Below are 25,905 nucleotides of genomic sequence, written 5' to 3' on the forward strand. Positions count from 1 at the left end.
TTTTGTTTTGTTTTTCCCCTGAAACATTTTCTCTGTATAGCCCTGGCTATCCTGGAACTTGCTCTGTAGACCAGGCTGGCCTCGAACTCACAGAGATCCACCTGCCTCCACATCCCGAGTACTAGGATTAAAAGTGTATACCACCACCACCTGGCAACAGAAAGTTTTAAAACTTAGATTTGTGAGTTATAACCTCAGAAGTTCTAACTTAAAATCTGAAGTGAGAGGACTGGAGAGATGGTGCAGAGGTTAATAGCACTGACTGCTCTTCCAGAGGTCCTGAGTTCAATTCCCAGGAACCACATGGTGGCTATAATGAGATCTATAATGAGATCTATGAGATCTGGTGCCCTCTTCTGGCATGTAGGCATACATGCAGGCAGAACACTGTAAATATAATAAATCTTTAAAAAAAAACTGAAGCCATGAGTAGTGTGTGTGTGTGTAATGCTTCACTAATCTGTGCATCATCCTTGCACTTTTGTCCTATTTTTAGTATATGTGCTGCTGAAGTGAGCACCGTTAATTTTTTTTTAGTTCAAACAAATTCCTATGATGCTGAGGGTCCATGCTCCAAAACTGGCCGTGTGTGTGTGTGTGTGTGTGTGTGTGTGTGTGTGTGTGTGTGTGTGTGTGTGTCAGGGCACCACCTCAGGTGTTGGTCTTCGCCTTCCACCTTATTTAAACTGGGGTCTCTTTTCTGTGGTTCACTCATGTGTATGCCAGGTTAGCCAGCCTCAGTTCCCAGGGCTTCTGTCTGCAGCTCCATCTCACGGTGAGAACCCCGGGGCTACAGATGCAGTCACAGTGCTGTTTCATGTGGCTTCCTGGGTTTGAACTCAGGTCCTCAAGCTTACGCAGCAAATGTTTACCCACTGAGCCATCTCCCCAGTCCAACTTTATTCTGAAGTTGCTTATAGTGCTAGAGTTCACACGGAGTGTTCTCATGACCTCTAGGCAAGTCCTCACCACACAAACAGTCCTCGCCCTTCATTCAGGACTCTTCTCCTTATGTAGAGCTTCCAGGAAGAGACTGGGCTCACAGTCACACTCCTCCTGTCTACCTGCCCACTGGAGTGGACGATGGGGAGCAGCGGAAGGAAAGACAGAGAGAGGGTAGGCAGCAACCTCGAAAAGCCAGGCCGGGTTGGAGAAGGAGCTGTGTGGCTTATGGCAAGATGTGAAGTCGGGGAAGAGAACTCTCTGAACTCTCTGAAGCAGTGCAAACACCTCTGCTCATCATCCAGAACCCAGCCAGCAGCTCACTGACACTGAGCAGGTCCTCGGGCCTGTATACAGCCTATCAGCTTGTAGGCATCTGGAAGCTTTTATTTGATAGGTTTTCTTTTTATTTGTTTGTCTGTTTTTGAGACAGGGTCACGTGTAGCCCAGGCTGGCCTCAAACTCACAGAGATCCTCCTGCCTCTACCTCCTGAGTGCTGGGACTAAAGGCACTAGCATCATGCCTGGGCTCTGCCCAGTGTTCGCAGACACTTTTTAACAATCATGGGGTTAGCGACATAGATGACTCTTTCTGTCCAGTGTCTCCAGTGATTTCACTGCCACCGTCACACCCACTATGGTGGGCTCACATCCTTCACCAGGAGGGCAATCTGCTCCCAAAGCTGCCGATCCTCTTCCTGGGCCTTGCTCTGGCTTCGCCATCTCAGCAGCTCAGCCTGGTGGTCCTGATGATGCATGGGACAGTAGCTCTGTGGTTCACACAGCTCCTGAAAGGTTGGGGACAAGGTCAAGGACTCCTTAGGCTCCTGAGCTCTGCCTACTAAGGAGAGGAGGTGCTGCTCTCCTGGCTGAGGGACAGCAGTTTCTTCTCAGGATGTTTACAGTCCCTGGAGCCTGCATGCTAAAGTTGGCTCCTCGGAGTCTGAGCCACAACCCCCCAAACCCCCACACCTCCCACCACGTGCCCCGTCTAAGCCCTTCCATGTCCCTTTACCATATATTCTGGAAAGAAGTCTCTGTAGCCCCCTTTGAGGACATACAGCTCTGGGTAGTACAATGCTGGATACTGGTTCAGAGCTCTGTCTTTTTCTCTCAGAGAACGGCACCTTTAAAGAAAATCCAGAGACGGGTGAGGTGAAGGAGGCCAAGTCAGGCGCCCATGGGCCTTCAGTGGGGAGGGGAGAGAGGGCAGGCCACGACTAACCTCCCCAGAGAACCTTTAGGGCTGGCAATGCAGCTCAGGGTAAAGCACTGTCTAGAAGACAGGTTTAATCCCCAGTCACCATCCCCAACACACACAACCTCTCACAGTGTTTGCTAACCAAGGTCCAAATATCATTCTCTTTTCCCTGTGCTCCACTGAAGCTTCATTCCCAATCTCTCTTTGTGTGTGTGCATTTACATGGTTTTTTGTTTGTTTTGTTTCTGAGACAGGGTCTCACCATGTAGCCCAGGCTGACCTCAAACTCAGAGACCTGCATGTCTGGCTCTTTTTTTTTTTTTTTTTTGAGATGAGATCTCTAGCCCAGGTTGATCTGGAACCCAGGCTGACCTTAAACTTCTGATCTTCCTGCTTGTGTGACTCCCGCTTTTCTGTGTTGGGATTATAGGTGTGAACAGTCATGGCCAGTTCTATGCGATGTTGGGGATCAACCCCAAGGCATACATCCTAGGCAGGCACTCTGCCAGCTGGGTTACATCTCCAGTGCCCAGTTCTTCCCTTTAGTGCTCAAGCTTTTGAATCTGGAAACACCTTCCTTCAATCACCCTAAGGCATGGAGGCTGATGCAGCCCCACTGCTGGCAGCGGGGGGTCATGGCACAGCTTGTTCACATCTTGGTGGAACAGGAAGCAGGTACGGGACAGGAAGTAGGCCCATCCCATGGCCTATGTGCACTAGCCAAGACCCATGTCTCAGAGTTTCTGCACCATCACACTGTAGTGGAAGGTGCTCGTTCAGGTCAGTCTCTGTCCAAACTGGTCTGCCCAGTCTCATTCAAGATCCATTTCCATCGCCAACCTTAGACACTCACATTCGGGGGCCTCTCTCTGAGGAGAATTCACAGAGGAACACAATGATGATTCTTTTCTGGATGTCCAGAGGAACGATAGGCTTCTGCAGAAAGAACTCATGCAGTTCCTTCTGGCTGTGCAGGTTTAAGGCTCCCTGTAGAAAAGGGTGTTGTTAGCAAGTATTCCCTCAAGGGCTTGTGTACAGTCAATACTCAGGAATGCCTGGGATACTATTCCGGGATATTTAGGCCAGAAACTAGGCAGGAAGGAATTCTAGGACAGGAGCCTAAGCCTATCTCTGTATCTACCCTAGCGCTTGGCAGAGAGTTTGGTATGTAGCTGTTCCCTACATGTTCACAGAACTGAAGTGCTGTGGGATGTCTTTCTGTATGCTGTGAATATGAGTTGCTCTGATTGGTTATTAAATAAAGCTGCATTGGCCTATGGCAGGGCAGGATGGAGCCAGGTGGGAAAATCCAAGAGAGACAGTGAAGAGAAAGGAAAGGAAGGGAAGAGGCCAGACGCTGCCCAAGAAGCAGCAAGATGCCAGCAAAGTGGTAACACCACGGGCACACGACAACTTATAGACTCATAGAAAGGGGTTAAGTTATAAGAGCTAGCTAGCAAGAAGCTTGAGCCAGAGGCCATCCAGTTTGTAATTAACATAAGCCTCTGTGTGTTTATTCGGGTCTGAGCGGCTGCGGGACCAGGTGGGACACAGAGAAACTTCCGACTACACTGAACTACCAGAGCACAGGTTAAACTATGAGAACTGTTTGTGAACATCCCATGTTGGCAAAGCACTTCCTAGTTCTCGGATTGTTTTTACTTCGAGGCGCCCACAGAAAAGAGACTGTCAAGGAGGGAGAGAGACTGCTCACGGCACAGACTTAAAACAGAAACAAGGACTTCCTCCGGTGTGATCCAAGTGTATAATCTCTGTCCTTGTGCTAGATGTCATAGGACTCTTTGCCCCTCACTCTTCTCAATAAACCCAAGTCTCCAGCTTCTCCCTGGCTAATGTCCGCAGTGTGACCTCACCAGGATGTGTCCTCCCAGGTACTCATACGGATAGCGGCAATCGATGATATAAAACTTCTCAATCAGACTCTGGAAGTGTCCAGCCAGTAAAGCAGCCACCTGCACAGAGAGAATGACTGAATATCCTGTTCACTGGCACTCTGAGAGAGGAGCCACAGAGCACCTTTCTGCATATTCCTAGCAGTCACCCAGGACTGCACTGTATGCACAGCCTCCAGATTTAACCTGTATTTGCAACACAGCAATGCTTAAGCCCAGTCCCACATATGAGCTTGAAGTGGCAATGCCTGTGTAGAAGACACATGGCTGATGTTGAGTTTGATCTAGAGGCAAGCATGGCCACAATCAGTCTCTCAGGGACACCTGAGGAGGACAGCAGGAGCAGAGATAGTAGCTAGAGAACCCAATTTTATAAGAAGACATGGGAAATAGTTCCCCATTCATGAGTCTTTCAGAAAGCATAGAGGTGAGAGTTTGTATTTAAAAGAGAAAATGGGTAGCAGGGTGGTAGTGGCGCACGCCTTTAATCCCAGTACTCCGGAGGCAAAGGCAGGAGATCTCTATGAGTTCGAGGCTAGCCTGGTCTACAGATGAGTTCCAGGAAAGGCTCAAAGCTACACAGAGAAACCCTGTCTCGAAAAAAATCAAAATAAATAAATAAATAAATAAAAAATAATAAAATAAAAGAGAAAATGGGGCTGGAGAGATGGCTCAGTGGTTAAGAGTACTGACTGCTCTTCCAAAGGTTCTGAGTTCAATATCCAGCAACCACATGGTGGCTCACTACCATCTGTGATGAGATCTGGTGCCCTCTTCTGGCCTACAGGTATACATGCAGGCAGAACACTGTATACATAATAAATACGTAAATCTTTTTTTTTTTTTTTTGTTTTTCGGACATTTTCTGTGTAGCTTTGCGCTTTCTTGGACTCACTTAGTCCAGGCTGCCTCAACTCACAGATCCGCCTGCCTCTGCCCCGATCTGGATTAAAGCTGCCCACACCCAACCTAAATACGTAAATCTTTAAAAAAAAAATAAAATAAAATTAAAAAATAAAAGAGAAAATGTAAACTACTTCTAGAAGAATAAATTAATTCAGCCTTTCTAGAAAGAACTGCCCAGCTGATTTCTATCTTCCTTCCCTTCTCTCCTTTATCTATAATAATATATCATTTGTTTAACTAAAATTTTTCAAAAGACAGGAAATGGAGCTGGACATGGTGGCACACACCTTTAATCCCAGCACCTGGGAGGCAGAGGCAGCTGGATCTCTAAGTTCCAGGACAGCCTGGTATGGTGATATTTATTTGTATTAAAATGTTATTTGTATGTTAATAAATAAAGTTGCCCGGGGGTCAGAGCTATTAGCAAGCCATAGGAAAGCAGGGCAGTGGTGGCGTATGCTTGTAATCCCAGCACTTGGTAGGCAGAGCTAGGTAAGTCTTCTGTGTGTTCAGGGATACAGCCAGTATTGGATACACATGCCTTTAATCTCAATACCAACCATAGAAAACCTGGAGGTCTATACAGACAGGCCATGACGAGGTGGTCATGTGGTTGGGTTTATAATCAATGAGAAGGCAGAACAGAAACTCTATATAAAGACTTTAACACAGGAAGTAGCTCTGGTTTGGAGAGGTAGGACCACCGCAGGAGGAAGGGTAAGGTTTTAGCTCTTAGCTCTGACCTCTTGGCTTTCTTCTTTGCATTGGTTCTGTGTTTCTTATTTAATAAGACGGTTGGTTACATCTACAGCCTGGTCTACAAAAAGAAACTTTATCTCAAAAATAAGCAAATAAAATAAAAAGATGGAAAATAGATACAAAGGAGTCCTTTTAATACAGCTTCAGGTGAATAAGAAGCCGACATGAGGGGACAGAGTGGAAGCAATACAGACAGAGGTAGGCGGTAGGGGAGCACAGTCAGCCGGCTGATGATAGGATACGCCCGGTTACCGTCTCCAGAAATGTGCTTACTGTGTCTGGGGTGATGTACTTCAGATCTTGGTGTCTCCCTGACACCGTTGGCAGCACACACATCTAGAAAGACCCAAGAACTGAAATTACAGCAGGAATTCCCAACCCAAGCATCCCATCAAAGACTCCCATGCTGTCCTTTCCAAGTGAGTCTTTTGTTTGGGTTTGGTTTTTTGAGACAGGGTTGCTCCTTGTAGATCTGTCCTGGAACTCACTTTGTAGACCAGGCTGGCTTTACTCAGAGATCCCCCTGCCTCTGCCTTCAGAGTTCTAGGATTAAAGGTGTAGAACACCACATCTAGCTTCTAAGTGATATTAGAAAACAAAACAAAACAGCAATTCTGTTTCTAAGAACTGATCCCAAGGAACTTACCAAGAATGTACACAAAATTTTATGTTTCTCTACTGATATGCCCATTTAATTCATAAGAAAAATTATAAAACTAAATATCCCACAAGAAAGGATTTATAGAGAAATCATGAGTAGTCAAAGAATTAACTAATGAACAGTTATTGAAAATGATGAAATAGCCGGACTAATTGAAAAAACAGCACATAGCCTGCCAATGGTGGCACACGCCTTTAATCCCAGCACTCGGGAGGCAGAGGCAGGTGGATCTTTGTGAGTTCGAGGCCAGCCTGGGCTACCAAGTGAGTTCCAGGAAAGGCGCAAAGCTACACAGAGAAACCCTGTCTCCAAAAACAAAAAAAAAAAAAAAAAAAAAAAAGAAGAAAGAAAGAAAGAAAAAAAAAAAAAAGAAAATGATGAAATATAGGTCTGGAGAGATGGCTCAGTGGTTAAGAGCACTAGCTGCTCTTCCAGAGGACCTGGGTTCAGATTCCTAGCACCTACATGGTGGCTCACAACTGTCTCTAGCTCTAGTACCAATATTTCTGACGCCCTCTTCTGGCCTCTGACGACACTGCACACATGTGGTGCACAGACACACATGTAGGCAACACACCCACACACATAAAATAAACACATTTTGTTGTTGTTTTTTGAGTCTTACTATGTAACTCTGGCAATCCTGGAACTCACCATGTAGACCAGGCTGACCTTGAATTTTGAGACCTGCCTACCTCTGCCTCCTGAGTGTTGGTTGGTGTGCATCATTTAGCCAAATCTTTTTTTTTTTTTTTTTTTTTTTTTTTTTTTTCGAGACAGGTTTCTCTGTGTAGCTTTGCGCTTTCCTGGAACTCACTTGGTAGCCAGCTGGCCTCAACTCACAGAGATCCGCTGCTCTGCCTCCGAGTGCTGGGATTAAAGCCTGCGCACCACGCCGGCTCTTTTTTTTTTTTTTTTTAAAGATTTATTTAGGGCTGAGAGATGGCTCAAAGGTTTAGAGCACTGACACTCTTCCAGAGGTCCTGAGTTCAATTCCAGCACCACATGGTGCTCACAACCATCTGTAATGAGATCTGGCACCTCTTCTCTATACATAATAAATAAATAAATCTTTAAAAAAAAAGAGAGAGTGTGTCAATATTCTTAAAAAAAAAAAAAAAAAAAAAGATTTATTTATTTATTATGTATGCAGCATGTATGACCAGAAGAGGGCACCAGACCTTACTACAGATGGTTGTGAGCCAACATGTGGTTGCTGGGAACTGAACTCAGGACCTCTGGAAGAGCGGTCGGTGCTCTTAACCTCTGAGCCATCTCTCCAGCCCCAATCTTTTTTTTTTTTTAACGATGAAATGTGGGGCTGGAGAGATGGCTCAGTGGTTGAGAGCACTTGTTGCTCTTGCAGAGAGAGGGTCAAGGTTCATTTCCCAGCACCCACATTATGGCTCAATTGCTCATACATATATTCAGGCAAAACAGGTAAAAACACGAAATAAAGATAAGCAATCCTTTTGTTGTTGTTGTTAACAATGAAATGGGGGCTGGGAAGACGGCTCCGTTGGCAAACTACCAGGATGAGGACCTGCACTGATCCCTAGCATCCACAAACAAAGCAGGTGGGATGGTGTGCATTTGTAATCCCAGAGCTCGGGAGGCAGAGGCTCGAGGATCCTTGGGGCTTGCTGGGCAGCCAGTCCAGACTCATCTACAAGCTCTAGGTCCCAGTGAGAGAACCGGTCTCAAAACACATGGTGACAACTCCTGAGGAACACCACTTAAGGTTGACCTATGGATCCACATGGATGCCCACCCTTGTGGGGCGTTTACCCACCAACTCCACAGCTCTCCAGAGTTTTCTTGAATGTGAGCAGCAGGAAATATTAGATAGAAGGATTTATTGCGGAGAATATTGCAGAGATAAACAGATAGAAAATAAAGGATAGCCTCGAGAGGACCTGGAACCTTTTCCAACGGGCCCTGACTGTCTCTGCCCCAGGGTTTTTATAGAGACACCAAGGGGTAGAGGAAAAGACCTCCTCCACCAACACAGCCAAGTGCAGACCATCTCAGACACCTGCACTCAGGCCCGTGGTCCTGATCATCCTCTGTGCGGACCTGCTGGGTAAAGCCACGAGGAACCCGAAAACGGGCTCCTATACACACTAAAGCACATACAGCATCCCCCACACACCCAAAACCAAAAGACTAAATGTCCAAGTCCACTGGTGTACACCTGTAATCCTAGCACTTGGGAGTCTGAAGCAGATGGATCCTGAGCTATGAGACGCTATCTTAAAAAACAAAAACATATAGCTGGGTGGTGGCGCACGCCTTTAGTCCCAGCACTCGGGAGGCAGAGGCAGGTGGATCTCTGTGAGTTCGAGGCCGGCCTGGTCTACAGAGTGAGTTCCAGGACAGCCAGGGCTACACAGAGAAACCCTGTCTCGATAAAAACAAACAAACATAGGACTGGAGAGAGGGTTCTGAGGGTAAAAGCACTTGCCACCAGGTTCCTGAGTTCAAGCCCCAGGAACCACACAGTGGAAGGAGAAAACCAGCCCCCACCAGTTGTCTTGGTGGTTACGATACCAACACACACACATTCTCATGCACACATACACTTACTCAAAAAAAGTAAACGTATGAACAATAAAAAATGAAAAACAAAGGTACATGATGAAAAGACTGTCTGAGGTCTGAACCCGGGGCCATAAGCATGCTAAGCATACAATCTATCACTGGGTTCCATCTCTAGCCCTCCCTGAAAAATTGCTGTTGTTCGGAGAGAGGCTCTCACTGCCCAGCCCAGACTCACTATCCTGCCTCAGGACAGACGTTCTTGATGTAAAGGGGCAAGTACTCTACCTCTGAGCTGTGCTCTTCTCCAGAGATGACATAAAGTAACAGAAACCACAAAACCTCAACAGACCCAAAAGAGCACAAGAGTTATTTTTGTTGTCGGGTGCTGGGGGATACAAAACCTACTTGTATGTGTGTGTTTGTGTGGGGAAAAGTCTGTAAAAATACACACAAAAAATCATTTTTCTGGTTGATAAGGTTTGGGATAAATTTTATCATTTTCTACTTTTTATATTTACCAAGTATTATTTATTTATTTGTGCGCGCACACACAGAGATAGTAGTAAAGGCAGATATAACCAAACTCACCTTGGAGAAATCACCAATCAGATGCCGTTCATCAGAATCTTCCTCCTCCATCTGAACGGCATCAATGTCACAGAGAGAGGCCATCTTCTTTAGTCTTAAGTCCTGAAATGACGAAACTCTCACTTACCCCACAATTCTCATGTTAAAGATTTAAAGACCAGGGCTGGCAAGATGGCTCAGTAAGTAAGGTACTTGCTGGAGTCTGGCAACCTGAGTGCAATTCCCAGAACCCTTATAAATGTGAAAGGCAGAACCAAGTCCACAAAACTGTTCTCTGGCCAGGAGGTGGTGGTGCACATCTTTAATACCAGCACTTGTGAGGCAGAGGCAGGCCGATCTCTGTGAGTCAGCCTGGTCTATAGAGCTAATTCCAGGACAGCCAAGGCTACATAGAGAAACCCTATCCCCAAAAAACAAAACAAAAACTGTTCTTTGACCGCCATATGCATGTGAATGCCTACACACACACACACACACACACCTAAATACATACACATATATATAAAATAAAAATCTAAAAAAAGTTTTAAATAAATAATAATTTTTTTAAAAGATGTGGAGAAATTGGGACTTTTATGTATTACTGGTGGGAATGTAAAGTGATATACTGCAGTAGGCCATTTCCTAAAATTTAAGTATAAAATTGTTCTATTTGAATATTATATGGACTGGGGTAAAGTTCAATGGCTCAGGAGTTGCCTAACATTTGCTAGGTCCTAGGTTCAAATCCCAACACTGAAGACAGTGTTAGGATATCACGTGGGCTGGGCATGGCAGTTCACTCCTGCGATCCCAGCATTTAGGATGCTAAGGCAGAAGGACACAAGTTTGAGACCAGTCAGGGCATAGAATAAGACTCCTCCTTAAAAAAGAACAATAAACTGGGCTGGTGGTGGCGCACACCTTTAATCCCAGTACTCAGGAGGCAGAGGCAGGCGGATCGGAGTTTAAGGCCAGCCTGGTCTACAGAGTCAGTTCCAGGACAGCCAGGGCTACACAGAGAAACCCTGATCTGGAAAAACAAAAAACAATAAAAAAAAAAACCCAATAAAATATTGTCATATGACACTCCAGAAATATGTACACACACACACACCCATGCCAGGGATTGAACCCAGGATCTCCTGTATAATTATTATTAATCTTCTCTTTGTGTCTGTGAGTGCTCTGTGGGTGAAGGCCAGTGGTCAACCCTGGGTGTTATTCCTCAGTAGTGAGCCACCTTGTTTTTGCAACAGGGCCTCTCAGTGAAGTCTGGGACCTGCTGATTAGACGAGGCTAGACAGCCTCCCTTGGCTGCCTCCCTAGCACTGCGCTTGTACCACATCTGGCTTTTTCTGTGGGTGCTGAGGCTGGAGCTCAGGTCCCCATGCTTAGCTATCTTTTTTTTTTTTAAATGACATATTTTATTTTTATTTTATGTGTGTTTTGTCTGGATGTAAGAATGTGTACCACGTGTGTGCCTGCTACTCATATAGAGGTCAGAAGTGGAAGTCAAATTCCTTAAAACTGGAGTTACAGGTAGTTGTGAACCACCAATGTGGGTACTGGGAACCAAACCTGTGTCCTCTGGAACCTGTGTCCTCTGGAAGAGCAGCCAGTGCTCTTAACTGCCAAGCCATCTCTCCAGCCACAAACTGAACTCTCTTTCTACCCCAAGGATTCTTCTCTATCTTAATTATGATTGTCCTCTACTGTAGTAAAGCACTTGGCACATATTAGTATCGTATTAATTATCAAATGTTGTTCCTATTATATTAGTTACTATTGACAATAATAAAGTAGGCCTGGAGAAATGGCTCTGTGGTTAAGAGCACCTGCTTTCAGAGGACCAGAGTTTGATTCCTAACACTCACGTGGTGGCTCAACACAACCTGTATCTGGACCTCCAGCAGCTCCGACACTATCTTCTGACCTACACAGATATCTACCCAAACACACACACAAAAATAAAATAAACTTTAAAAAATAGTAATACATAATAATAATAATAAAGTATGTGGAATGTTATCAACTGCTTTTTAAGTTTTTCTTTTTCTTTCCTCTTTTCTTTTTGAGATAAGGTCTCACTGTCGACAAAGGCTGGCCTCCAGCTTTCAGGAATCCTCCTGCCTCTGCCTCCCAAATGCTGAAATTAAAGGCATGCGCCACTACTCTCAGAAAACATTATTTTTTCTCTTTTATTGAGTTATAATTCACAAACAAAACAGAATTGCAAACATTTAAGATACACACACACACACACACACACACACACACACACACCACACACGCGCGCGCACTGAGAAAGAGATGTGTGAGATGAGAACACACATGCTTCATTTTAGGGAGAAGCAGAGATGGAGACAGGCTGGTCTTGAACTTATACAAACTGCTCTTAACACTTTATGGTATAGACAGCAATCCTGTGGAAGTTATTACACTCTCCATTGTATTTCTGCATGTGTGTTCCTGTAATCCATGTGCGTGTGTTTGTGAACGTGTGTGGAGGCCCCAGGTGGATGCCAGTGGTCTTCCTCAATCACTCTCCTTATTCTCTGCGGCAGTCTGTCAACTGAATAGCAGCTGGTGAGGCTAGTCGAACTAGGCAGCTGGTCCCAATCTCATCTGCTGTCTTCACCTTTCTAGAGCTGGAATTACAGGTGGAACCACCAGGCATTTATGTGGGTTCTGGGACCTGCACTGTGGTCCTCAAATTTTTTGGACTCAAACCCTGGTCCTCCGGAAGAGCAGCCAGGGCTCTTAACTGATGAGCCCTGTCTCTAGCCCCACTACCCTTTTAAGACCAGGTCTCACTATGTAATCAAGGTTGGCTCTTTTTTTTTTTTTTTTTTTTTTTTTGGTTTTTCCAGACAGGGTTTCTCTGTGTAGCTTTGCGCCTTTCCTGGGACTCACTTGGTAGCCAAGGCTGGCCTCGAACTCACAGAGATCCGCCTGGCTCTGCCTCCCGAGTGCTGGGATTAAAGGCGTGCGCCACCACCGCCCGGCTGAGACCCTGCTTTTAAAAAACAAGAAACAATAACAGAAAACCAAGGGCCCCTGAGGAGACTCAGCTTGTGAGGCCTGATGACGGAGTTTGACGCCTGCACCCTCAGAGGAAAGAACTAACTTTCACAAGTTGTCCTCTGACCACCGCACATGCGGCTGCACATGCATGCACACACAGAAACATACAGACACACCTGCACATGCATGCACACACAGAAACATACAGAAGACACCTGCACATGCATGCACACACAGAAACATACAACACACCTGCACATGCATGCACACACAGAAACATACAGACAACACCTGCACACAATAAATGAGATGAAACAAAGAGGATGGAAATGGAAAGCAACAGAACACTGTACCTTGGCCTCTTGGTCTTCCAGGGAAAACTCCATTGGGTCCCCTGAAACCCCTTCTTGGTCTTCCAGCTTCAGCTTTTTACTCAGTTTAGGAACCACAGTGATGGGACTGTCCAGATACCGCATTTCATTGTCCACCAGGATTCCATCTTCCTGTCAAGTAAATTGCCAAGATTAGAACCTAGTTAGGGCCGAGTGTGAAAGCATAAGTCCATGATCCCACTAATCAAGAGGCTGATATCAAAGGATTAGCAGGCTGAGGCAGGACTGAGCTACATACTCAAATTCTGTCTCAAGGAAAGAAAAAAAAATTAAAAATAACAAACAAACATGAAGCCCTTTATTCAGAACACTTGTATCATGTACAAAGACTGACTCAAAATATACTAACAATATAAATGTAGGAATTAAAAGTGTACGACCCTTAGAAGAAGCGACCTGCAGTGGCAGACACCTACAACATTAGGACTCAGAGACCGAGGGGAAGGACAGAAGAGGACAGGCATTCGAGGCTGGCCTGAGCAGCACAGTGAGACCTTACTTCTAAAAAGAATAAAGAAACTGGACAACGTACATCGTGGTGCAGGGTTGTTATCCTAGCACCTAGACTGAGACTGCAGGATTGTTGTGGGCTTGAGGACAGCCTGGACTACACAGTGACTTCTAGGCCAGCCTGAACTACAGAGCGAGATCTTGTCTCAAAAACCCCCAAAAAAAGGAAGAGAAAAGAAGAAGAAACCAAAGACCTAAGGAACATTCTCACTCCACAATTTAAACAACTAAAAAGATCGGAAGATACATAGCTCCTCCTCAGCCTGCTCGGATTCACTGCCTCACCTACGCCAGCTCAGGAAAAGTCAACGGGCCAGAAGTCCACAGCTTCCTCTGTAGCCCATGACACTCCAGCCGTCACTTGATATCCAGTAACTCACCAGCACAGAGAGAGGAGAAGCCAGAGGATCTCCAGGCATGTTTTGGAACCTTGGGGTCCTAGGTGGCTCCCACTCCATTGTCTTTAGATCGGTGTTTATCTGCAGAAGACACACTGCATTGGCTGGAGGAAGAAAAGTAGTACTAATACCAGAAGTATCACATCTGATCAAACCATGGATAAATCTCATGAACCACATAACATAACCATTAAATGTACATCTGAAGATATATAATGCTTTGGATTTCATGTCTGACACACAGATTTACTTTGGAGGATACCAATTTTATCATCATAAGCAAAAGGACAGAGACGAACGAAAGCTTGCTTGGGCAAGCATGTTTGCATATATGTGTGTATTACGTGTACACCTGGTGCCTACACCTACAGACATAACATGATGATTTCAAAACAGTTATTTACATGATAGTAACAGCAATTTGTATACTTAAACCGATCAACTGAACATAACTCACAACTTGCTATAAAGCTAGGTTTTTGTCCTAAGGTTAAACCTTAGGTGGAAAAACAGTTTTTTCACTGTTACAATGATTGGGATTTGCTTGTCTGGCTTAGTGAGGTACAAACAGCTCTAGGTTTCATGACGTCAAGCAGTTGTTCACTTAAAGGAATGAAATGAATATATCTAGGTGTCCATTAAATACTTACATTTTCTTTATTGGCAGATATGCTACGCATTGTGTCTTCCTTTCTGTGGCCATGGTCCAAAGCATTTGGAGTACTGCAAAGATGCTGTACCTGAAAGACACTGTCTACTTAAAGCATCCCATATCCACATGCCACACCACCAGCTGGGAACCCTCTGCCTCCCACCTGAGAAACAAACCCACAGTCCAACAAACCAAAGGAGAGTCTAGGCTGGGCATAGGCTTAGGCGTGGATGACACACGCCTAAAGTCCCTGTGCTCAACAGGTGCTCCGGCCTAGCTAGCCAAACACTGTGAGACCCTCTATGAAAAGGAAGGAAAGAAGGAAGGCGGGTGGGCAGGTCCGTCTACCTACTGGGATGCCTTTCATAAGGTCCTGGTGATCATTTCTGAAAGTTCAAACAAAAACAAACCACTAGTCAGGTAATCCCCAAGCAGTTTGGTTCTTCAGTGGTTAGGGGCACCCCAGTTTTTCCTCTCTTCTAGTCAAGGAGCTCTAGTCTTTGGTGATTTGTCTCTTCCAAAAACAATGTGCAGGGTATTAACTATCAAGACCCAGTGGCATCCTGGGGAGAAGGTCCTCAGTTCACCAGCATAACAAGACAAGATAAACATGCAGCAGAGGGGAGTTTGTCTTGCATCTCTTATTCCTGTTCTGGTGCTGGGGATGGAACCTAGGGCCTTGTACAAGCTAGGCAAGCACTCACCCACCGGACGACACCGCCACTCTTGCCTTACATCTTATGTAGAAACAAACCATAACTTAGTCATGTTCTAACATTGACCATAGGAGGCTTTTTATAAAAAAATGAATTTCCATCTTCCCTCCCAAATTTCCACCTAGTGTGTACAGCATAGGCTATCTGGAGGGACGCAAAGCCAGCCTGGTGGTCCTCCACTATGAAGCCAGCATTCAGGAGGCTGAAGTAGGAGGATCCCTTCAAGTTCAAGGTCATACTGGACTACAGTGAGACCCTGCCTCCAAGAAAAAAAGTATAAAAGAGAAAAATCAGTCCAGGTAATGGTGTCACACACTTCTAATCCCAGCACTCTAGAAGCAGAGGCAGGTGGATCTCTGAGTTCAAGGCCAGCCTCATCTACAGAGTACCAGGACAAAAGAAAAAAGAAAGAAAAGAAAACCCAGTTCAAAGACAACATGAATAATACAAGTAAAATTTTCACATATACTCATAAAAATTGCTATAGAAAGCTTTCCCTAGTGCAATAAAGTAACATCTGTCTTACATAATATCTAAGGATAAACTATATTAAAACAGTCGATTTAGAATAAATTTTGATTTTTTGTTTTGTTTTTGGTTTTTTGAAACAGGGTTTCTCTGTGTGTAGCCCTGGCTGTCCTGAAACTCCCTCTGTAGACCAGGCTGGCCCCAAACTCACAGACATCTGCCTGTCTCTGCCTCTGAGTGCTAGGATTAAGGGTGTGTACGACCACCACCTAGAATAAGTTTTGAAAGAGTTGGAGTGAAACCAGTTTTTATTCCATATATACTCCCTGGCTAAATATTTTAGAATCTCCAAGTGATACTTCATCATAGTTATAACAACAAACATATAATGTTGGTATTCGCTAGATATGTTTTTTTTTTTTTTTTTTAAGATTTATTTACTTATTATGTATACAGTATTCTGCCTGCATATGTCCCTGCAGGTCAGAAGAGGGCACCAGATCTCATTACAGATGGTTGTGAGCCACCATGTGGTTGCTGGGAATTGAAGTCAGGACCTCTGGAAGAGCAGCCAGTGCTCTTAACCCCTGAGCCATCTCTCCAGCCCTCGATAGATATGTTTTGTTTTATTCTTCTTCTTTCTTTTTTGGGGAGTAGAGATGGGAGATAGTGTTAAGATCCTGTCTCACACAGCCCAGGCTGGCCTCAGTCTTGTTATGTAGCTAAGGCTGGCCTTGAACTCCTGATTGCCCTGCCTCGACAATTTGAGTCCTGGAATTACAAATGTAAACCATATTGGTGGCAGCAGTGGGGCACGCCTTTAATCCCAGCACTTGGGAGGCAGAGCCAGGCTGATCTCTGTGAGTTCGAGGCCAGCCTGGTCTACAGAGCGAGATCCAGGACGGGCACCAAAACTACACAGAGAAACCCTGTCTTGAAAAACCAAAAACCAAAAAGAGAAAAGAGAGGAAAAAAAAGAAAGAAAGAAAGAAAGGAAGGAAGGAAGGGAGGGAGGGAGGGAGGGAGGGAGGAAGGAAGAAAGGAAGGAAGGAAGAAAGAAAAGCTCTAATTAGTGTTTGTTTTCATTTTGGGGTTGGATGGTGTTTTGTTTTGTTTTAAGATGATGTCTCAAGTGGCCCAGCCTTCTCATTTTTAGTTCATCTTTTCAATAGCTGTTTATAAAAAGTGCTACTGTTATCTCATGTTATGAATAAATAGAGTGCGATGCAATGAATTAAGAAACTGTGGGTCACAGCTGATGAAGTACTGAGCCACAGACAATCTCATTCCTGACCCTGCATCCTGAGCCACTAGCATACGGCACCTCTCACATGCAAAGAGAAGCCCTAGCGTGAGTGCAGGAGAGCATTTCCCTCCATGTAAAAACAGGGTATTTCTGTGTATGCTGGTGTAAAATAGCCCGCACTTCACAACACTATTTAGAACTAGGAAACTTAAAGGCTGTCAAGTCAGAATCTAGGCCTCCAAGCCCACCAACATCCCAAGTGAAGCACTTCATAGTCTGAAGAGTCCACATAGAACATCCCAGTGAAACGTGAGGAAAGGCTAAGGCATGCAGACCATTTAACAGCAGAACTTACTTCCCAATTAACTGTACATCCTGAGGTCCTGAGGAATCCAAGGAACCTGCAATCAGTTATGAAGAATATTGGGCTGGGGATGTAGCTTATTTGGTAGAGTGTTTGCCTAGCATGCACAAAGTCCTAGGTTCAATCCTCAGCACGGGCCGCCGTGGTGCATGCCTTTAATCCCAGCACTGGAGAGGCAGAGCCTGTTTGAGTTCAAGGCCAGCCTGATCTACAAAGCGAGATCCAGGACAGGCACCAAAACTATACAGAGAAACCCTGTCTCAAAAAAACAAACCAAACAAAACATGGTAACACACATCAGTTATCCCATAGTCTTTTATCCCACCACCACCACACAAACACACATTAATAATAAATAATTAAAAAGAGAAAAAAGGGGCTGGAGAGATGGCTCAGAGGTTAAGAGCACTGGCTGTTCTTCCAGAGGTCCTGAGTTCAATTCCCAGCAACCACATGATCTGGTGCCCTCTTCTGGTGTGCAAGCATACACACAGAACACTGTATACATAATAAATAAAATCTTTAAAAAAAAAAAAAAAAGAAAAGAAAGAGGGCCGGGTGGTGGAGAGATGGCTCAGAGGTTAAGAGCACTGGCTGCTCTTGCAGAGGACCCAGGCTTGGTTCCCAGCACCCACATGGTGCTCTACTCCAGTTCCAAGGGATCTGACACCCCCTTCTAGCTTCTTTGGGTACCAGGCACACATTCACTATACATGCAGGTAAAACATGAATAAATACAAATGTCTGCAATCCCAGCACTTGGAAGGTAAAATGAGGTAGAACAGAAGTTCAACAGCTACAAAGTGAGTTAGAGGCCGGCCTTAGCTACTGTCTCAAGCCTCCACCTTCTCCCCTCCCCAAGAAAACAAACAGAAAAGAAAAGTGGCTACTTGGGAAATCTGAAATTAGAGCAAATATTAGAAGGTTTTCCAGCAAAACTTTTTTTGTTTTAGACTCAGAAACACATACACACACACCTCAATTAGCTCACAAAGTATTTCTTTTGTGTTTGGAGAGTACTAAGGATGAATGAGGGGTCTTGTAGAACAAAGCATTTCTTTATGCCAGTTTCTTTGCTTCTACTAAGATTAAATCAGGATACAAAAAAAATTTTTTTACTGTATTTTCACCCCCACCATTAATTAGTCAACAAAATATATTCTTTCTTGAAGAACTTTTTTTTAATGCAAAGCAACTTCTATTACTGTTATTTTCTCTTTCCATTTATCATTCAACTAAACAATTATCTAACCTCAAAATTCCTACTTTTAGGCAAATGTTCTCTCTCAGGGTTTTGGTAGGTGGTGGCGCTGGTAGCCTCAGTCTTCCACATGCCAATATCCCTGGCTTTACATAGATTCTTTACCTGTTCTCACCAGCTTCCACTTCTATCCTATTACCTCGTCCTCTCTTGGAAAAGTTACCTTTTCCTTATAGTTGTAAGCCTTAGCCTTTAAAGGCTGAGCCACCTCTCCAGCCCAAGTTAGCAAGTTAAGCAAGTTACCAGTTATGTGCACTTGCTGCTTTCCCGAAAGACCCAGGTTCATCTCCTAACATCTACCTGGTAGCTCCTAACAGTCAGTAATCCTAGCTCCAAGGAATCCAACTCTCAACTCTTCTTTTGGCCTCTGAGGGCACCAGGCATGCATGTGGTACACATACATACATGCATGCAAAAACATGCATACACATAGCAATTAAATAAAAATAACAATCTTAAAGTTAGTTTTCTCTTTAAAGACGGTACCCCTACCAGTTTCAAAGTCAGCAGAAGTGGTAAGCTGAGAAGCAGACATCTCTCCATTGCTAAGATTTGAAAGATCAAGGCAACGTTTTGGGGTTCCTCTGTTGAGACATAAGAATATATATCAAGATTCCCATTAGGGTGTACTATCCTAAAAAAGGTAGAGATCATGACTTCATTTGAAATCTCTCTCAGTTACTACCACAAAAATCTAAATAGTATCCAAATAAATCTAGCTGCTATTTGGAACTAGCTCAGGCTGGAAATAATCCCCCACATTTTCTCTATTACAATAAGGTAGCCTGGCAGTGGTGGTGTACACCTTTGATCCCAGCACTTGGGAAGCAGAGGCAAGTGGATCTCTTTGAGTTCGAGGCCAGCCTGGGCTACAGAGTGAGTTCCAGGACAGCCAGGGATGTTACATAAAGAAACCCAGTCTTGAAAAAGCAAGCAAACAAACAAACAAAACATAATAATGTGAGCCTCATTTAATTCTCACCAACACATTGAGATGGGATTTATTTAATGAGAATCTAAAGGGATCTCTTTTTTTATAGTTTTTACTACATTTTATTCTTTGTATGAGCACATACTTGTGTGTGAAGGTCAGAAGACGACTCCAGGAGACAGGAGATCCAAGTCAGGCCATCAGGCTCAGTGACAGGTGCCTTACAGGCTGAGCCATCTCACCTGCCCAGTGAGCAAAATCTTGCCCCCACATTCTCTATCTTGTTCACACTGAACACAAATGCAGTGTCTCCCTGGAATCTCTACTACTCCTCAAAAACTGTTTGCTAATGAGGTGTAAAGACCTTATGACCAGAATCTAAAGAACAACACTAAAGCTGATACAATTAAAGTGACCAACTCATAAAACTTAAATAATAATAGAATTTTCAGAGTTCTTCTTAGATAGCACATTGATCCCCACAAGACAGGAAAAGATCATTCCTGTTAAGATAGAAAATGATTTTTTTCTTCTTGCTAGTATTTGTTTGTTTGCAATAGAGTCTCACTCTCTAGGCCACTAGTTGTCCTGAAATTCACTAGTAGCCCAGGCTGGCCTTGAACCTGTGGTCATCCTGTCTCAACCTCCAGAAGGAAAGATCACAAACATACTCCACTAAGTCCCATTTAGAAAAAGACTTTTTTAAAAATTATTATTATTTGTTATATAGAAAGGAAGCCCAAGACTCAAGAGTGACATGGTCAAAGTCATGGCTGAGACTCGAACCTTGAAACAGGATAATTCTGCAAACAAACCTGTTCATAAAACCAAAGATAAGGGATAAACCTAAAAAGTAATTTATGGACTGAGTTGATGGTTCAGTGGTTAAGAGTTTGCTGTTCTTCCAAAAGACTGCAATTAAGATCCCAGCACCCGCCGGGCGGTGGTGGCGCACACCTTTAATCCCAGCACTCGGGAGGCAGAGCCAGGCGGATCTCTGTGAGTTCGAGGCCAGCCTGGGCTACCAAGTGAGTTCCAGGAAAGGCGCAAAAAGGCGCAAAGCTACACAGAGAAACCCTGTCTCGAAAAACAAAAACAAACAAACAAAAAAAGATCCCAGCACCCACTTCAGGCAGAGCAAACACCTCTAACTTCAGGGAGTACAATGCCTCTGACCTCTGAAAGCACCTATAATCACAAGCATATACCTACATGCAGAACTAACTAACTAACTAACTCTCTCTCTCTCTCTCTCTCTCTCTCTCTCTCTCTCTCTCCTGTGCATCATTTAAAAATAAATATTTTTAGGGGGCTGGAGAGATGGCTCAGAGGTTAAGAGCACCAACTGCTCTTCCAGAGTTCCCGAGTTCAATTCCAGCACCACATGTGGCTCACAACATCTGAAATGAGATTGCACCTCTTTCGTATATATAATAAATAGATAAGTCTTTATAAAAAAAAAAAAAAAAAAAATAAATAAATATTTTTAAAAATAATTTACCCAGACAAAATGCTTAGGTTTGTCGAGTCAAGGAGTTTGTCTCCCGGAGATTTGGGGAAATCTGAACGGGTGGTAAAAGAAGAGTTTCTCTCCAAAAGTAGGTGTAACATCTTCCTTGGATTGGACCTAAAACTGGGTGCTGAAACAGAAGTTCCCTCTTCTCTTGCACACGGAAAGAGTCCTGTAGACATGACGTCGGAGTCTTCACCAAGGGAGGGAGGGCTATCTAGGAGAAGAACACTCCAGCTGTTCACCTTTTCCAACCTCTCCGCCCTTTCCAGGGCCCGCCTAAGCCCCGGTGGAGGAGCACCCCCAAAGGATGAAGTATAACCCGCTGGAATGTCGCATTGCAGTTTCTCAGGGCGAAAACTTACAGGCGTCTGGCAAGCTCAGAACTTCAAAGGTGGGACGAAGAGAAGATTGGCTTGGTCCGGATCATCCAGTTTCACGCTCTCGACCAGAGGGGGGGAAAAAAGGATCTAACTAACGCGATAAAGCTATTCAGACCTCCGGTCCCAAACAACGCTGCAGGAACGATCGGGCGTCCGAGATGGACAGCTCTCCGCTTACCTTAAGTTTAGAGGCAGATTTGGAGAAAGAAACTCCTGCAGGACTGGACGGAAGCGAAGACTCCCCCCGAATGACAAGGAATCTGAGGAACAGAAGGGGTTCTTCGAGTTAAAATTGTTATCTAGGTAGCTCGAGATCCAGCTTTGCTGCTCCTCTCCGGAACTGGCAGGAGGGCAAGACCAACAGCCATAGGCCTGACCATTCAAACCTTCCGCTCTCTCAACAACCTATCACCGCCCTCCTGCCTGCAGCGTCAGCCAATCAGCGTGCCAGACCAGGACCCCGCCCCGTGACCAATCGCTAGGCTCGTACCTCGTCGGCTGGGCATCTCGCTGTACAGAGAGCCTGGTGCACATTGGCTCTCCCTCTGGCCAATCGCCACACCCTTCTAGTGCTCAAGTCCCGCAGCCCCAGCAACCCCGGGAGATTTGAACCGAGCCCCGACAACGACGATGGTCTGGAGGAACTGTGTTTGAGTGGAAGTGTTTCCTTCTCCTTGCTTCTTTCTCGCGCCGTTTCTCTTGGGTTTTGTTAGCCTTCGGCTGGAAATGGAGCATTTGCCGCCGGTGTGGCAGTTGTTGGGGCATGACAGGTCTGTGTTGATGCTGAGCCGCCACCCGCCCCTTCCAAGAGGTTTTCTGGGTAGAAATTCCTTTTTAGGGAGAGCAGAGGAATTGAACCTTTTGACAGAATCCTCACGACATTCTAAAGAATCTTAAGCTTTGGCTATCTATGTAGATTTGAACATTGACAAGAATATATTTATATGTAGGGAGAGGGTCGGCGTCATGCTTGTAATCTCAACACTTGAGAGACTGAGATAGGAGGGTTGCGAGTTTGAGGACAGCCTGCACTACGGAATGAGCTCCAGATCACTCTGAGCTAGAGTCAGACCCTGCTAGAAGCAGGAGAGGGGCGGGAAGATTACTATAGTAGTGGTGGTGGAAACAGGAATGGAATACAGAGCCTTGGGAATGCTAGACAAGTACTGTTGTCATTTAGCTGTTACTCCCTAGTCCAAGAAATTATTTTTTTAAGATTTCTTTTATTTTAGTGTGTGTGTGTGTGTGTGTGTGTGTGTGTGTGTGTTTGCACCAGTTGGAAGGTCAGAGGCAATCCCTCATAGCTGGAGTTGTGAGCTGCCCAACATGGGTGTTGGGAACCAAACTCAATTTCTCTGCAAGAGCAGCATGTGTTCTTAACTGCTGAATCATCTCTCCAGCCCCTGGCCCAAGAAATTCTTATATTGGTCTTTTTTTCCCCCTTCAAATCTTTTGAGAGTGGGCAGGAGATAATTGACCATGAGTGTGGGGGTGATGACTGGGTGGGGCATTTCAACTAATGTGCATACTAACCACCTGAGATCTTGAGAAATGTGGATTCCGACTCAGTGGGTCTGGGTATGAGACCAAAATTTCTACATTGATTAAAAAAAGTCTCGGGCTGGAAAGATGGCTCAGAGGTTAAGAGTACCGGCTGCTCTTCCAGAGGTCCTGAGTTCAATTCCCAGCAACCACATGGTGGCTCACAACCATCTGTGATGAGATCTGGTGCCCTCTTCTGTATACATAATAAATAAATCTTAAAAAAAAAAAAAAAAGTCTCAGCTGGTGATGATCTCTCTGGTCCCAGGACCATGCCCTTGAGTAGCAAAGCATCACGCTGTGCTTTTTGTGTGTTTTGTGTGTTATTTAGCCTAAACTTGTCTTCAGCTTGAAATCCCTCTGCCTCAGCCACTTGAATTCTAGGATTACTGTGTGTGATATCACACCCATCCGGTTTCCTGGACTTTGCTTCAGGATCAATTTGATTTTTTTCTTTCTTTTCTTTCTTTCTTTCCTTTTTTTTTTTTTTTTTTTTTTTTTTTTGAGACAGGGTTTCTCTGTGTAGCTTTGGGCCTTTCCTGGAACTCACTTGGTATCCCAGGCTGGCCTCGAACTCACAGAGATTCGCCTGGCTCTGCCTCCCGAATGCTGGGATTAAAGGCGTGTGCCACCGCCTGGCCCTTTTCTTTTTTTTTTTTTTTTTTTTTTTTAAATAATTTATTTTTATTTCATGTGCATTCATGTTTTGCCTGTATGTAAGTCTGTGTGAAGGTGCAGATCCCCTGCCATGTGGTTGCTGGGAATTGAACCCAGGTCCCCTGGAAGAACAGCCACTGCTCTTAACCATTGAGCCCTCTCTCCAGCCCTTTTCTCTGTTTATTTCTTTTCTTTTTTCTAATGGTTAGTTGAGGCAGGATCTTGGTATATAGCCCTGATTGACCTCAAACGCATGATCCCCCTGCTTTAACCACCTAAATTCTGGGATTACAGGCATGTGTCACCACACCTATCTTGAAATTTTTCATAATTAAAAATTTTTTTTTACAAGAGCACAGATCCACGTTTATTTATTTACTTTTCATTAGTTGAAATCCGGGAAGGGTACAGCATCACACGGATTCTGTGTCCGACGGCCTTTGCAGGAAGGCTGCTTCGGAATTTGACACGAACCATGCCGCTGTTCCCACGGCCCGAGTTGCTTTTCCCCAGATCACACTGGTTTTGTTTGGTTTGCCTCCAGGCGTCACTGTGTTGTTTTTTGCTTTATACACATAAGCACATCTCTTGCCCAAGTAGAATTCACTTTCATCTCGAGCATAACTGCCTTCGATTTTAAGAAGAGCTGTGTGCTCTCTCTGGTTCCGGAGACCTCGCTTATAGCCAGCAAAAAATGTCCTTGCACCAAAGCCTTCCAGACATATTTGCCTTTTAGAAGTCCTGTACCCAGCAGGCCTCAGCGCCAAGATGGCGGGTGGGGGTGGGGGGGCAACATAATTAAACATTTTTAAATTGGTATGGTAATGCCCATTGTAATCCCAACTCTGTAGAGGCTGAGGAAGGAAAATTATCAGTCTCCCCTACATAATGAGACCCATGATCAAAGGAAATGTGGGGAATTTGATGGTGAGCGATTGTAGTCTGAGCCATTGAGAGGCTGAGGCAGGAGGATCACAAGTTCGATGCCACGTGGGCTGCCAAGCAAAACCCTGTCTCAAAAAAAAAAAAAAAAGGGTGGGGGGGAGCCGGGCGGTGGTGGCGCACGCCTTTAATCCCAGCACTCGGGAGGTAGAGCCAGGTGGATCTCTGTGAGTTTGAGGCCAGCCTGGGCTACAGAGTGAGTTCCAGGAAAGGCGCAAAGCGACCCAGAGAAACCCTGTCTCGGAAAAAAAAAAAAAAGGGGGGAGAGGGGAAATGGTTTTGTTGTTGTTGTTGTTTTAAGATTTTATTTATTGGGCTGGAGAGATGATGGGTCAGAGGTTAAGAGCACTGGCTGTTCTTCCAGGGGTACTGAGTTCAATTCCCAGCAACCATATGATGGCTCACAACCATCTGTAGTAAGATTTGGTGCCCTCTTCTGGCCTGCAGGGTTACATGCAGGCAGAACACAGTATATCTAATAAAAAATAAAAATAAAATAAAGATTTCTTTTAAAAATATTTTATTTATTATGTATACAGCACTCTGTCTGTACATCTGCCTGTGGGCCAGAAGAAGGCACCAGATCTTACTACAGATGGTTGTGAGCCACCATGTGGCTGCTGGGAATTGAACTCAGGACCCCTGGAAGAACAGCCAGTGCTTGTAACTGCTAAGCCATCACTCCAGCCCAGAAATGTTTTAATATAAAGCCTTAGGAACTATTTTAAATGCAGGCCAATACATCTATAGAGTATGCCCAGGAATGATCAAGGTTGCCAGGTGTCACTCATGTTAATAGCTCGCAGACCACTTTTTGAGAAAAGTCAGAAAAATAACCTTTAAAGCTGGACTTGAGGACTAGAAAATGGCTCTGTGGATAAAGCACTTGCAGAGCAAGCAAAAGAACCAGATTTGGATTCCTAGAATCCACATAACTGCTGGGTAGCATGATGGCCTTCCTGTCATCTTAGCCTTCAGGAGGCAGAGGCACCTGGAGCAAGTTGGCTAGTTAGACTAGGCAAATCTGTGAGCTCTGGGTTCAAATGAGGGACCCTACCTCAATATACAAGGTGAAGATTAAGACACCTGCCTTCGCTGGGCGGTGGTGGCACACGCCTTTAATCCCAGCACTTGGGAGGCAGAGGCAGGTGGATCTCTGTGAGTTCGAGGCCAGCCTGGGCTACCGAGTGAGTTCCAGGAAAGGCGCAAAGCTACATAGAGAAACCCTGTCTCGAAAAACAAAAACAAAAACAAAAAAAAAAAAAAAAAAAAAAAAGACACCTGCCTTCATTCTCTGATATGATGCACAAGCACACGTGTGAACAGGCGTCCACATACACACCCCACACGTGTATGGGCATGGTGGTGCAAACCTTTACTCTTAGCAGTCAGGAAGCAGAGGCAGGGGGATCTCTG

The 25,905-nt window shown here is 44.8% G+C and overlaps 1 protein-coding gene and 1 pseudogene across 8 annotated transcripts; both read right to left on the reverse strand.

The window, feature by feature from the left end:
- Positions 1-400: 400 nt before the first annotated feature.
- Cdc25c (cell division cycle 25C) lies at positions 401-21,729 on the reverse strand. Of its 8 annotated transcripts, none has more exons than XM_037197067.1 (15): positions 21,527-21,729; positions 21,331-21,408; positions 20,957-21,178; positions 19,017-19,108; positions 17,255-17,300; positions 14,822-14,855; positions 14,468-14,557; positions 13,800-13,898; positions 12,871-13,020; positions 9,512-9,613; positions 5,995-6,057; positions 4,018-4,116; positions 2,997-3,130; positions 1,958-2,069; positions 401-1,730 (listed from the first exon to the last, which is right to left on the reverse strand). In XM_037197067.1, exons 3-15 carry the CDS (start codon positions 21,145-21,147, stop codon positions 1,578-1,580), a joined length of 1,365 nt encoding a protein of 454 aa, XP_037052962.1. In that variant the 5' UTR covers positions 21,148-21,178; positions 21,331-21,408; positions 21,527-21,729; the 3' UTR covers positions 401-1,577. The 8 variants fall into 8 exon arrangements, with proteins under 8 accessions (XP_037052962.1, XP_037052963.1, XP_037052966.1 ...); XM_028886792.2 differs by having other exon boundaries at positions 402-1,730; positions 20,957-21,182; XM_037197068.1 differs by lacking the exon at positions 21,331-21,408 and having other exon boundaries at positions 20,957-21,182.
- LOC114705132 lies at positions 21,346-24,270 on the reverse strand (annotated as a pseudogene).
- Between the last annotated feature and the right edge of the window lie 1,635 nt (positions 24,271-25,905).

This window comes from Peromyscus leucopus, chromosome 19, assembly GCF_004664715.2.
Source record: "Peromyscus leucopus breed LL Stock chromosome 19, UCI_PerLeu_2.1, whole genome shotgun sequence".
Lineage (NCBI taxonomy): Eukaryota > Metazoa > Chordata > Mammalia > Rodentia > Cricetidae > Peromyscus > Peromyscus leucopus.

Excerpts from the sequence above, each read along its gene's own strand:
- Cdc25c (XM_037197068.1), bottom strand. The coding sequence starts at position 21,147 with ATGTCTACAGGACTCTTTCCGTGTGCAAGAGAAGAGGGAACTTCTGTT. Across the intron at positions 17,301-19,016 it reads TTCTGCTGACTTTGAAACTG|GTTCCTTGGATTCCTCAGGA; the intron begins GTAGGGGTACCG and ends AACTGATTGCAG. Across the intron at positions 9,614-12,870 it reads TGGAAGACCAAGAGGCCAAG|GACTTAAGACTAAAGAAGAT; the intron begins GTACAGTGTTCT and ends TCGTCATTTCAG.